Raw genomic sequence first — 14,845 nt, forward strand, 5'->3', positions numbered from 1 at the left:
CCGGCGACATAAAGGTTGCCTGGCTTCATGTCCTTGGGGCAAATTCATTCTGTGTGTGTGTTTGTGTGTGTGTGTGTGTGTGTGTGTGTGTGTGTGTGTGTGTGTGTGTGTGTGTGTATTTAGGGGGGAGGAATGAGTGTTATTTGTGTTTTGGGATACAGGAGAAGGTTGTGTCTATGCATAGTATTTTGAGTGCTCTCAATTAACTTGTGTGAAATGTCTGTTTGTTTGCACCTCTTGGATATGGATATGAGTCTGTGCGTGGGTTTGTGTATGCATGCTTTTTTTTTTTTTTTAAACCATCTTATTGTAAACCCAGAAAAGTTGGTCAGTTATGAGGGAAATTGCGAAATGTCTCCAAGGATTTTCTTTTCCGTGGGTTATGATTGGAGTTACAGATGGGGTCAGGTTAAGGTGGGTTAGGGTTAGGCATTAAGTAATTAGGTTTGAGCTTGTGGTAAGGGCTTAGAGACTGACTGCAACTTAATGAAATAACATCTGAGGTAGTGTTTACAGTAACCTGAGGACATGTGCGTGTGTGTTTGTGTGTGCGTGTGTGTGTATTTTGTTGCAGAGGAGAGGAAGTACAAGTGTCACCTGTGTCCTTATGCAGCCAAGTGCAGGGCTAACCTCAATCAGCACCTGACCATCCATTCTGTCAAGCTGGTCAACACAGACGCAGACCAGATCGTCACTGCAGTTACCACCGACTCTGTGGAGCGCAAGAACTGCCCCTACTACTACAGGTAGTGTTAATGGACCAAAACACAACATCTACCTCTAGGGGTGTCCAGGACTAAGATTTTGTGGGGTCAGTTTTGAATCATTATCCCAAAAGAGATGTGTCTGAGCATGCCCTCATGCATACGTTCACAAATGCCTGTACTGGTTTGAAGCAGTCTAAAAAAAAATTGCTCAGATCGAAGGGAGAAAATGCAAACATCAAAAATCTGTTGGTACCAGTGTATTTATCTGATATATAGTCATTCCTGAAAGCAAAAAATCAAGTACTGTGCTCCGTTTTTATTGAGAGAATCAGAAATATCAACTGTGGCAATCCCTGTAGTGAAAATCGTACAGATGCAGGAGTACAAAAACACCTAAAATGGCCCTTGTGTTATTGATAAGTTCATTAAAACATGAAATTATGCAGCCACTGCTATGAAAAGAACAATGTTAAGAGAAACTGAAAGAAAGAAGTTAAGAAATCTAACCAGGTTAATGATGGAGAGCATTGTCCGCTCAAATTCCCTCAAGCAACTGATGATACAGTGGGCTAAAAAGATTTCCAATCAGAGGTCATAAACTGCATTCGCTTTCTTAAACAATCCACTCAAAATTAGTCTCAGCATTTTGAGTCGGTGTGGGTGTAACAGCCGATAGTGAGATATGGCTCGCTCTGTGCCTCTATTTTACTACTGAATTATATAAAGGGCATATGTACTATTATAATGTGCAAATACTGTTTCAGATAATGGTCTGCATAAAATAAAAATAAAACCACATGATTATAAAGGTAGACTGAGAACAGCTAAGACTTTCAATCTGCTGGGCTCAGTTGTTTGTTTATATCAGCTGATTGGCAGTGCTTGTGTATTTGCATGAGCCGCCAGGAACATAGTCGATACAGGACATTTCTGTTGATGCATCAAAGCATCAAATTGTTGGGCCACCCCTACCTACTGTACCACTACTATAAGTGTTATTAATAGAGTAACAGACAAGGACTGTCCCCTGATACTATAGGTAGTACCGGTGGACTAACACAAAATAATTTCCTCCTGCTGCAGGTAAACCCTGGTCATAGCATTGGTTTATAACTACCTGGAGAGCGCCTTTGTCAACCACATAAATGTATAGTAACTGCCTTTTTAAATGAAACATGTCATTCTAAAATTTGATATTTACCTTTTAAAAATTCTGACACCTACAAGATCTACCTAAAGATTGATGATGTGAAATTAAAGCACAGTAGGTTACAATTTTTGTCAAGTTCTGAGACACAGCAAGGTTTTTGCTTATAGCTTCTGGAGTTTTTTATTAAATCATTTATTTATTAGTTAATTTATTTGCTTATTGTTTATTTTTTATTATACAACATGTTGGAATGTAATCTTTAAATAGTACAAACACTCTGGTAGTGTTTAAATAGTACAAACACTCTGGTAGTCTGAGCAAGGTAGAAACTGACTATAGGCAGTGTTAATGTTTGAGCACCTTCACTGTAGCTGTCTGCACATTACTACTGGTAATATGAATCAACAAATATCCAAGAAATGTGCTTCATTACAACTGGTAGTCTGCTCATAGAGAGAGAAAAAAACTGCCCTTAACATCACAAATGGTGATACATCATCTCGTAAGTATTTCTACTGGTGGTTACACAACACACCAGTATGTGAGGGCATAATAATGCCAAAGCTAACTGTCCTCTTGTTCTCGCCATCTTCCCTCGTCTTCCTCTCTGTTCTCTGTCCAGCTGCCATGTGTGTGGTTTCCAGACGGAGCTGAACGCCCAGTTCGTCAGCCACATGTCGCTCCATGTGGACAAGGAGCAGTGGATGTTCTCACTCTGCTGCAGTGTCTGTGACTACGTCTGTGTGGAGGAGAGCGACATGAAGAACCACGTCAGTACTGGACACGCAGGTACAGATCCTCCGATGCTGTGTGCTGGCCAAAGTTGTTTTGACGGTGGAACCAGAAATAGCTACGATGAGTTATTCAGATATGTACAGGGTTCCTCCCCGTGATAAATTATTTATGGCGTTCTTTTCAGTATTACTATCACAAGTTATATATTGTGGTTGTTGCTTGGAATAGAAATTATGTGGCCGTCTATTTATATGAATGGGTACCAGCAAGCACTGTTTCATGTCAATATACTGACACATAGTGGTAATTTAAACTTGATGAAAGCGTGATAGTTCTGTAACAGAGGAGTATAGTGACTCTGAAAGACAAAGACTAGGACTGCATTTCACAAACAATAGGACAGCCTTCTCCAGTCGACCTTCTCTGGACTTTCAAAGCTGCAGGTCTGAACCCCTGTTGGTCGATACGAGTGTTTTTGTCTGAAACGGCTTTGTCCAGTTTATTGCTGACGTTTTGCCCTTCCGCCGCCTCTGAGTGTGTGCGCTTTTGTGTGTATATGTGGGTGGGTGGGATTGTCCAGCCTAGACAGCTGAGGGTCTTTCAGAGGCCACAGTGGCCTTGTTTATCTGAGAGGGTTGGCCCTTATCGTGCCTGAGGGGAAAAAAATCAATAGGCCTTGGGTCCTTCAGAGACGAGCTGGGTTTACGATGCCACTGTGGCCATCTTTTAAGTCTCTCAGCCTAGCTTGGCATTTACCTCACACCCACACGAGATGGACACCTCAGCTGACCACACAAATGTCCATAGACCTACAAGAGCATGGTTTAGTGCTCATTCTCCCCACTTCTCAAACACCCACATCCTTCTTTCTTTAAGTGGAAGCTTGAATCCAATTTCAAGGTCTGAAGGTTTTATCTCACTTAGCCCTGTTTGGTAACAATGCTAAGGTGTCTAAAACTAGAAGTGGTAGTGGCTAGTTTGTGCAGTTTATATTATCAGAATGCCCCTATAGCTGTGTAACTGTGGCTCCTACATAACTCCTCTCCAAAAATGCAAGTACTATGTATACTTCAACACAAGACTGCACGAACTGTGATTTGGCTGGTTTGTACTTTTTCAGTGTTTTGCGGTTCATTTCCACTGATACTATGGACAACATGGAGCCAATTAAAGAGAGACCAATCTGAGGCTTCTAAATTTATTTTGATGTTCATTCGTTGACCGCTTGATCCCCAAATTATACAGACTGCAAGATGTCACAAAATTAATGGTGAGAAATATCACATAACATTTTTGGAAGTCACCAACTGTCCAACAGTTGACTCTGTTACAGATAATGTAAACATAATTGCTTACATTTTTATCTGTACTTCATTGGCCCAGAGTTAAACTTAACTTAAGCAGTGATTTCTTTATGCACAGACACTGTCCAATGTAGAACTGTAAATTTTCCCAGTGATGTTGGCTTTAAAGGGGATAGAAGGGAAACCACAATGCTGAGAAAGAGTGTAAAAAGCTACTTACCTGGCTATCAATGTGGCTGTGGACACACACACACACACACACACACACACACACACACACACACACACACACACACACAAACAAGAATTGGCTGAGGTCAGTAGGTGCTCTGGTTCAAACTAACCCCCCCAAACTCCCATGAAGGGTGGACACCGCATGGAAAAAGCCCTCTCCCCCATTAGGTGGTGGGACTTTTCTTGCAGTAGTTGTTTATGTCTGCCCTGGGCATTTTGGAAGCTACAGTTTGCTTCTTTTCCTTTTTTTCATTCCTGTACCACGGGTGTTGCAGATGAAGCTATAAGGTGAAAGAGCTAATGGAATATCATTCAGTTAGAACTGAAGAAGTGTACATGCTTCATGGTCAAGGCTTGCTCATGAACGGTCTTTTTTATTTTCCTTTGCCTTACATTCTGTGGCATTTCTTCAGGTATTGTGAGAGAGGCCGTGTAGACGTTAAATATTGCAGTAGAAAAGAGCTCTCTAGACCTGGTTCAATACCGTATGCAGAATGCTGCCAATGCTGTGCTGTTCATTACCATGGCACCTCTTGATTTGGTTGACGCTAATTAATATTTTCTATATATTGTGTGATTCTTTGCATGAAAAAGCATTTGCTCTGCTTGTGTGCATTCGTCTAAGTCAAATACTCAGACGTGTGCGTGTGTGTCTGCATTAAAAAGATAGGTCAACCATTTCACAATCCGCACAGCCCTTTTCTCCCTCTTTTCACTCCTTCCTGAGTGAATGCCCTTTGTTGAGCTGTGCCCTGAGATGCTCCCGCCATCTTAGCTCCTTTGGCCATGACCCTGGCTCCTCACCCCTCCCTCTCTCTAATTCTGTCTCTCTTCCTCCATCCTAGTGAATTGCACACTGGGAGAGGGAGATCGATAAACGCACGCTGCTTCTTGATTGGACTGGCAGCAGGGCCTCAGTCAGAGGACAGAGCACTGCAGCTGAGGCTGCCTGCTTGTGACTGTGTGTCTCAGTGTTTGTACAGATGTACATAAAGTAAATGGCAGTTTTGCAGCTTTTATGTTTCTCTGTATCAGGCATTCAGCTCAATTTCTAAAAGAATTTCTGTTAAATACTTGCATTGCTGGGTTATTTTTAGTGTAACAGTGATCATAGAATTTCTACTCCATGAAACATGGCTCTGATGTTACTGATGGTCCTGATGAAAATGTGTATGTTTGTGATAGAAATTTGTCCCCTTCTGTCCTCTATCTTCTTGTGTCCAGGTCTGAACTCACGGAGTCCCCTAAGTGAGACAAAGAGCACCTCCTCCTCTCTCTCAGCTCTCAGCGATTCACTCAACAGCTCCGAGAGTGGAGACCTCACCCACGGTAACGAAGAACTCAAGAGCCTGCTAGCCCCGTCCTCCTCTGCAGGCAGCCAATCCAGCTCCGGAAGCCACTCGGGATCAGGAACTGAGGAAAAGCCTGATAAAGGCAAGGAATTTTGGGAACTGCTGCCACCTAAAATATTACCTGTCAAAGATGGTGGATCAAAAGAAAGACAGTGGACTTAATTGTGAGAGTCTGGAAACATACCTGATTTCACTGTCTGATCCATCTGCCAATTCACTGTTGCAGGAGACCAATAGCAGCACCATGGAAATTAAACTGTTATTTATTCTTAACTGTGAATATCTCTAACACTTGAGAATCCAAGTTTAAAAAAGTATGAAATTAGTTCATGTTCACCATGTTACAATGAGGCCACTCTTAAGTGAGCCTCACAAACAGCAGTCTTTTTTTTCAAATAGTCTTTTTTTCCCAATAACTATGCATCACCACACCATGAGTATATCGTCAGTATATGGATAATAATTTCTGCTTTTAGAAAATCTGGCTTCTACTGCCGTTAGATGTTGTAGAAACAGAAAATATCTCCACTGGTATGGTTTTGTCACATTTTCCCATTGATACCAGTAAGTATAAATAACAAAATGACCTGTACTGAACTTTCTGGCTTGCCATATTAGTCTGTTTTTTTGTGCTCTGCAGTTTCTTCACCTGATGATTGTTATGACATAGTTGTCATTAAGTAGGCGTAGAGTCTACTTTCTTGATATTTTCTTTGTTACCTGTGGCACAGCATCATGTCTAATGTCACATCCCTCATAAAGTTCATAACCATAACTATCTTGTCTGTCACTTAGGTAAGCTCCTGTTCCTCAGCTCTACTGACTCTGCGCCCCCTCTCTCTCCAGGCTTTGAGTGTGTCTTCTGCAACTTTGTGTGCAAGACGCGTAGCATGTACGAGCGGCACCTGCAGATCCACCTCATCACACGCATGTTTGAGTGCGACGTCTGCCACAAGTTCCTCAAGACGCCTGAGCAGCTGCTGGAGCACAAGAAGTGCCACACCGTCCCCTCCGGAGGGCTCAAGTAAGGAAAGCAAGTACAGACAGAGGTTCCTAACTCCGCCCATCCTCCCCCTCCCTGACCCCTCTCCCTGTCCCGCTCTGTACACACACATACACATAGGTAGACACAAAGGGTGTGCCAGTTGTGGGAACAACAGCAACCATAATTAATAACGTTCATTTATGTATCACTTTTCAAAAATAAAGTCAGAAAGTACTTTACAAAACAACATAAAACAGTAAACGTACTTTCATTCATTTTCTATACTCGCTTATTCTAATCAGTATTGCGAGGGGGCTGGAGTCTATCCCAGCATGCATAGGGCAGCAGGCAGGGAAACAAGAAACTTACATAAGATGAGATAAGATAAGATTTCCTTTATTAGTCCCACAGTGGGGAAATTTCAAACATTACAGTAGCAAAGTGGATAGCAAAACATGAAGCAAATAAATAGCAGCAAGCAATATAAACACTATAAACAAGGTATGTGTGGTAAAGTATGGTAAAGCTGAAGGTAGATTTTATCCAGTTGTTTAATGTGTCCTCAATCAGTTAATTTCACTTGAATCAATTGCTTGCTGCAGATAGCAAATGCTCACTGCAATTAATTTTTCTCGACAACCTCAAATTGGCAAGTGTAACTTGTTAGGCAGCGGCATACAGTGTGTGCAGTGGCTGCTGGGAACAGAAGGCAAGAAGGAGAGGAGATGGAGTTGGGCTTCCCCTCAGGGTCTGTTGTTCTGTTGCCTGCAGCTAACAGTCATGCCAAAGAAAAACAATCTGATGAAACCTGTGTTCAAGAAACGCACAGCTCCCCTAATACAGATTATACCCCACAGTGACTGGATTAAATTCAGACTCGCTGAAGAAGGAATTTGTCAGTGTTTTTGTCTGGTTCCTTGGCACACCCTTACTAGAGAACCACTCGCACTCAGGCGCGTACTAATTTTCCAGATAACTTCACCGACACTCAACAAGCACAAATGCCAGATCACTCACCACTGAAACATCATAAACTGAAATTACCTTTTACAGGCATTCACACAAGTCAAGACTAAATGTACGTTCACAAAGAGTCGGCATGCTTGCAAGCCCACACCCTCACACGCGTGATGCACAGCATGCATATCTGGGGAAACACTGACCCCAGATGAAAATCTTTTTTCACCAAGCTCACATTGTAGTTTGCATCCATCCCAGACACTCAAGATCCCCCCAAAATGCAGTTATATGCACACACACACACACGAATATTTGATGTAATGAGCTCTTTTCACAATAACTTGATAGGACAGCCCTTAGAGTCACTTCTTATGTAGCCAGCCTACTAGCACACTTCCCTCCAACTCCTTACTCCAGTCCTATAGGAGCCTCCGTTGTACTGTGACATATTTATGTGTCATTCTCAGCCTGTCAAGCCAACATTAAGCCCATCTGTTGACCTCAAACCAATGCCAACACATAAGATCCACCACACGCTAATGATGTGGCTTTGAGATAGTCACAATAATCTACCAAATGCAGACAAATTTTTAAACAAACATTCAGTTTGGGGATAGACTTTGAAACCATTTGGGGTTGAAAATACTTACCTAATCCACTGGCTACTGTTTATTTAACATCCAAGAAAGACACCAGGAAAATAACCACAAATGTAGTTCATTTCAAGTAACACAACAGTCATTTGTTTGTGCTTTTGAGTTCTCATAACGACAGCCTGTGCATGTGCAGAATCATTGATTATCATTATGATTATCGCCTCATCTTGTCATAAGCAGAGATCTGTGTTCGACATCTTGTTTCTGTGTAGCCATCAGTCGTTCCAGGGTGTTTTCAACATTTGCAAATGTGTGGAAGGAGTAGCATTTCATTGGATGTAGCTTAGGAACCACTAGGGATTGTACATGAGTTGTGGTGTTGTCAGCACACAACTGTTTAAATAAGCCCTTTTGTAGCTTAAGGATACTCTTGAACAGTATCTTTATAGTCATTAACAAGTGCAACTTCAGGACCTGTCGCTATTTGTAGTGTGTGAGTGAAGGATAAATGTTTTGTTAATGTTTTAAGTGGCAAAAATGAATGTATCCTCTGTCTGGTACCAACATTATTTAGGCCAGACTGATCTCTTCAAGCTATTATTCAAGAGGGAAAGGAACAGGTGGTGGCCATATTGGGTTTTTTTTTTTTTTTTTTTTTTTTTTTTTTTTTTTTTTTTGGTTCAAGGGAAGAAAGAGATAGAAGAAACTGGCTTACACTAATATTTTTTCCATATTCATACAATAACTTAACAGTAAATTGTCTTTAACATTGTCACTGAACTTTTAACTATCTCCACACATGCATTGTATTTCCAGTTCTTCTGGGATTACACAGAATTTCTTTATTCTTTCCATGAAAATTAGGCTGAATTTAGGCAAACAGGTGTAGAAAGAGTTAATCGACCTGAAAGCAACACCGATAGACAACTTTTTTTTTCTCTCTGTTTACCTCTCAGTCCTGATCAGGAGACTGCTTTTTTTTTTTTTTTTTAGACCAGTGTGTACACTTCAGCAATGTGCAGTGTCTCTGTATATGCAGGAGTGTGTAGAGAGGGAGAGAGGGCCTTGACCATTTGAGGTTTTTCTGAGGTGATTCTGTTCTGCAGGGTTTGTGAAGCGCTTTGGGGCCCAGAGCAGATGAAAGGTGCTATTTAAATGTAAGTGCCACTCCATTTCTTCATTTCCCTTCATGTCCTACTGCTCCCATCTTTTCTCCAGCCTGTCACCCCCTCCCACACATACACACACACTCACACACACACATATTTGATCACCTCGATCTCTCAAACATTTTTTAAAACAACCACACATACCACCATGAGCACACACGCATACACACCACACCCTAAAGCATAGAATGTACACGTTACACACAGACTTTTCCTTGACCTGTCCCTTTCCTCTTCATCCCTGTGTGTTTTTAAATTTCAAGGTGTTTTTTGTGGTTCTTTAGTACTGCACACTTCCCCCTTCAACTGTCTTTTGCTTTTGTGTGTTGTGCCTCCTTCCCTCCCTTTCTCCCGGCCTTTTATTCCCACATCCAGGTGCCCTTTCTGCATCTATTCCACCAATCGTCCAGCGGCCATGGAGTGCCACCTGAAGACGCACTGTAAGATGGAGTACCGCTGCCGCATCTGCCAGGCACTGTGGCCCGACCAGGCGTCACTGGAGGCGCACATGCGCGGCCACCGCCTGGGCAACCACTACAAGTGTGAGCAGTGCGGCTACCTGTCCAAGACGGCCAATAAGCTGATCGAGCATATGCGTGTGCACACCGGCGAGCGGCCCTTCCACTGTGACCGCTGCTCTTATAGCTGCAAGCGCAAGGACAACCTCAACCTGCACAAGAAGCTGAAGCACGCGCCGCGCCAGACTTTCGGCTGCCAAGAGTGCCCTTTCACCACCACACACCCCTTTGTCTTCAGCCGCCACCTCAAGAAACACCAGGGTGGAGGGGCAGGGGGACTGGGTGGAGGCGGAGGAGGAGGAGGAGGAGGAGAAGAGGAGGATGAAGAGGCCGGAGAGGAGGAGCTGCCACTAGAGGGCACGTCACCAAGGGGGTCGTTGACAAGGAAGAGCCAGGAGCCCTTCCTGTTGGGCGGAGGAGGTGGGGGGAGCAGCGGAGGGAGCGGCAGCAGCAGCCCCCTCATGAGTCTAACAGCCTCCCAGGCCCTGCAGTCGGTCGCCTTGTCACTCACACTGGGCAAGTCTCATCAACTGGAAGCCACGCCCCCTGCTGCTCAGCACTGCTTGGTGAGTGCTAACGGCGGCAACGCCACCAGAAGCCTCGGCGGTCTGAGCGGCGGCAGCCCCTCCCTCTTCTTCCCCTCCTCCCACCACATCTACGAGCAGTACAGGAACTGTGAACGGGCACACCTGATCCCCCTCACCACCCTGTTCACCCACAACAGCCGCTTCACATTCCACTCGCACGCCCGATCACCCCACTCCAGATGCCGGCCCACCACGTCCCCTTTCCTCTTCTCCTCCAACTCCTTGTCCCCTTCTCACTCTCCTCCCTCACCCACCTCCCACAAACACTCCTTCCTGGCCTACCTGGGACTGATGGAGAGGGCCAAGACTGTTTGACCTCACCCACTTCTTTTCCTCTTCTCCTCGCTCTTTCCCTCACTCCTCGGACAGTGGCGTGAATGACACTAACCCACTGCAGTGGGAGCAACTTCTTTTCCAATCAGACCAGCAGAATAAGCTGGACCAGACACAGACTTACAGAAGAAAAAAAAACATTTATGAGAAAAAGGCTGTACGTGCTAAAAATGCATTTATATCAAAAAGCTGCTTTTCTTATCAGTTCTATCAATTGAATTATTACTACTACTACTCTCTCTCTTATCCTTTTTTTCTGTTTTTAAACTTCTGAATGACCTGGACCCAGTTGCATTATCTGAGGAAAATAACGTATCTCAATTTTATAGATATTTTTCTTTAGTTGTTTGACAAGATAAAAGTTGAAAAAGAAGAAACAAAACTTGCAAGTGCTACATTTTAGTGCATTTTTGTCTATTGCTATTATGCATCAAAATAGCATGCCTGTTTCTGTGTTTCAACTAGCTTTGACGTCATTAGGAAGCTAATTCGAAATATCCTGAAGTGTTAGCGGCGCAATGTGGACAGAACCAATGAAACGGGATGCTTTTCTTTGAAAAAGGCACGTTTCCAAAGCAACGCCTCAAACCACGCACTTACTTATTTATCAATCTTGTACATAGTTTTGTAGCCCTCCCCCTTCCCACCACTTTGAGTTCTGTTGGTTTTGTATAATGGTGAAACCATATGCATAGTTGCTGCCTGATATCACCTCTGTCTCAGAATAGATGTCGGCTGTCGTTAACAAATGTCATTTTAAAGACTATTAGTCGGTGTGGATGGCATTTCCTCTTATTCTCAAATCTGCACTCATCCTGATTCTGTGTATTTGGGAGGAACTGTCTTTTATTAACTCTTGCAAAAAAGAAAATTAGCTATAATAATCTAAATAAAGAAAATACTCAGTCTGGCCTTTCATACAACAGACAAGAAGCGTTAGACATACATTTATCACTAATTATTCCATTTGAGATTATTATACTAAAATGTAAGCAATGTGTTTGCACTCCGAGGTGAGCGGCCATTTGAAATTCCACCACAACATTCATTCACTTATTTCTGAGACCAGGTGAGTATCAGGCTAGCACTGTATGCAGAACTATGTATTGCGCACCTATACTTAGAAGAGATATATGAGATAACATGTTTTGTGGAGGTGACCAGCTCTGGGTTAGCTATGTGCCCACAGCTCACAGTCACCACAGGCCGATTCAATGGTGCTTTTTGGAGCTTTTTGTAATTTTTGTGTAAAAAAAAAAGAAAAAAAAACTGTTCCAAAATGACTTGAATGAATGTATTTTTGTTTATGTACATGAGAAAGTGATACAGAAGTGTAACAGGGAGGTCTTCTGTGCTGGTAAAGAGAGAAAAACGGTGTGTTTGGTGGCCTTCTGTGTCTGTTTATTTTTATTTTATTTTAGACTTTTTTATTTTAGATTTTTTTTTTTTTTTTTTTTTTTACTGAGCCTTTTACATCATAATAAAATATTTTCTACTAACATTCATAGAGAACCCATTGTGAGAAAAGCTCCTGTAGGTGCAATGAAGAAGCAAGCCATTCACTTGTACAGGATTGTGTTCGATGGCATGGCTTCTGTTAGGCCGGCAGACATGGTACTGCTTTCTATTCCCCTCCTCTCAACCTTTTGAGTTTTAATTGCACTTAATATAGTTACATTTCAAGCCAAAAGCACTTAGATCCTCTGTTTTCCTTTTTAAAAGTGCAAACTTAGATCTATCAAGTCAACGTAATATGAAATAGTAGCTTGTTTGCTGGAAATGAGTCAATCAAACCCCATAGTTCCGTGTGTAGGCATTTCTGGTGGTGCAAGGGTCTGCCTCTGTGAAATTGGAGAAAGTAAATGAATACAAATTGCATGAATTAGACAGTAGAGGTCAAGCTCTTCCTGGGAGCTAAAGGTCCCAGGCTAAATTGTTATAGCCAATTTTGCACAGTGCTGCACTTTTGATTATGAGAATATGTATTTATCCATACAAGTCTAAAATGCTCAAAAAGAAGTATGTTTGCAAGATAGGGCAGCATAGTACAAGCATTTTTTGTTTTGAAAAAGCTTTACCCGCGACTGACAGTGCTTGTGTTCCTAAGTGGTCTTCAAGCCAAAATGGTTTCTTATTTGTAAAGGGATTGTTTTTATTTTTCCTCAACTTTTATATTTTCCTCACCTGTTTGTGTCTGTTTTACTTATTACATTTTTCTTATTTGTTGTTGGATGTGTTTTTTTTTTTTATTTTTCTACTTAAATCATGTCAGAAATGTTGATTGGACAGAGAACATGCATTGTCAAGACCAAAATGTAACTTAAGGCAGGATGTGATGTTAGGATTGAATCCGTCATGCCCTGCTCAGGAGTAATGCCTAGATTGTCTCCCCTACACTGGTGTTTGTTTGTTCCTTTTTGCTCTGTCAACGTCTGGCATGCTGTCTCTGGAGCAAAAGGAGCATCTCTCCAAACACACACACACACACACACACCCAGTGAACTGAGCTCCTTGTACTATCTACGTTATCTTTTATACTCTAGTGCCACTTGGTGGAAGGAAACCACCTGAGACTTCTGAGAATGAGTCAAACTAATTGTCAGGGTCCAAACAAGAAGATAAAAAGAAATAGAAAAAAAAAAGAATGTGTCCACTCTGATACCTTTTCAACTGTCTGCCTTTTAATACTGCATAATCATTATGTAATCAAGAATGGCTGCACTTCCTTAATTCCCCTTTACTTCGAGTTCAGTGTTTGAAAAGGCAACAGGGCTCTATCCTTTTGAAAACCAGTATTTCTAAGCACTTATTTCTGTGTTTATTTTGCCTAATTGTAAGCAGCACAGTGACTTTTATTTTATTTTTTATTATTATTTTTTTTTTTACATTAAAGCTTGACTTTCAGCACTTCAGAGTATGCATGACATTGCCCTCTCTCTTTCTCTCTAATTCCTAGCACTTGATTGTTTTTATTCTGAACTAACTCCCTTGGTTGCATTTAGTTGTTAGCATCACACTGCACAGTCTACAATCAGCTTTAAGTTTGGCTGTATTTTATGATTAGAAAAGGCTCAACTCTATCTTTTATCTTTTTTGGCACTCAGTAAAAAAATTGGTATGTGCTGTATAAAGCTTTTTTTTATTACTCCATTGTTAAGGCTGTACAGGGTTGTGACGATAACTGGTAAATAGATCATTTGTACTTTTTTGGTTTTGTATTTGTTTTCTTTGTTTGGCATTATTTTATGTTCAACTTGCCAGATCTAAATGTAACAGGATTTGAAAGTAAAGCTTACATCAGATATTACATCAGCTGTCTGTCGGTTCTTTGTCTGCTGTTTGAAGGCGTGTCACACTTTTCCCTTAATTCAAACAATAAACCCTAACAATTCTCATTAGCTAATGCTCTAGCAGTCAGCTAGTTGCCCTGGGTCCTATTGTAAATCTTCACTATAATCCACATGAAAATACACTCACTGAGCAGCATCAGCTACATCAATATTTATATCAAATCCAAAAAAAGATAACACACAAAATACACATCTGTACAGCAATCAACCAGTAGCCACATTAACACATCACCATGAACGACTGCATAAGCTGTCACCTGCATTACAAATACATCTTCAGATTGTGTTTGAGTCATAATTTGTGATTAGATTTATGGATGTAGGGCAGAAAATTATTCCAATTTGTTCTAGCACAATAAATTACTGTTCCCTTTAGGGAAATGGGTTTTGGACGAGGCAACATGATATGACTTGCCAGCACCTCTGGTGTCGTGACCATGAAGGTTCTGCCGCAAGACTTCTTGTCTCTGTGAGAACGAAGATTTCTACAGAAATGTCACTGTATGTGAGGTAAGCCTCGTCTCAACAGAAAGCCACGACAGAGACGCATCATTTCAGAGCTACCTCTGACAGAGGAGCCTGAAAACAAGCCTAGCAGCAGCTGTTTTCAGCTATTACAAATTCCTCAGCTGTCTGATGAACATATGCTGAACAATAGTCCTGCTGGCACAAAATTAAAAGATTTGGCAATAGTATATGTGATGGCACATAGGAAAAACATTTTCCATTGGGCCACATTACCCATTTTTTGGACAGACACTGGTTAGACCATGACAGATGATTATCAGTGTTAACTGCTCCCAGTAATTAAGTCTGATCCACTTGTTATATGGGTTCACCAGACAAATACACATCCAGGTTCGGT

At 41.8% G+C, this 14,845-nt stretch overlaps 1 protein-coding gene across 2 annotated transcripts in view; it reads left to right on the forward strand.

Moving 5' to 3' along the window:
• The window catches only part of znf827 (zinc finger protein 827), a 66,375-nt gene extending 52,438 nt beyond the window's left edge, over positions 1–13,937 (forward strand). Inside the window, exons 10-15 of one of the 2 annotated variants that reach the window (XM_030048257.1) lie at positions 575–746; positions 2,480–2,646; positions 5,355–5,564; positions 6,329–6,506; positions 9,130–9,180; positions 9,568–9,705. In XM_030048257.1, the coding sequence (XP_029904117.1) occupies positions 575–746; positions 2,480–2,646; positions 5,355–5,564; positions 6,329–6,506; positions 9,130–9,178 (776 nt within the window). In that variant the 3' untranslated portion in view covers positions 9,179–9,180; positions 9,568–9,705. Of the gene's footprint in view, positions 1–574; positions 747–2,479; positions 2,647–5,354; positions 5,565–6,328; positions 6,507–9,129; positions 9,181–9,567 lie in introns of both variants that reach the window. The other variant, XM_030048267.1, reaches the window with a different exon arrangement.
• Positions 13,938–14,845: the final 908 nt, after the last annotated feature.

The sequence above is a fragment of the Myripristis murdjan genome, chromosome 1 (assembly GCF_902150065.1).
Source record: "Myripristis murdjan chromosome 1, fMyrMur1.1, whole genome shotgun sequence".
Classification (NCBI taxonomy): domain Eukaryota; kingdom Metazoa; phylum Chordata; class Actinopteri; order Holocentriformes; family Holocentridae; genus Myripristis; species Myripristis murdjan.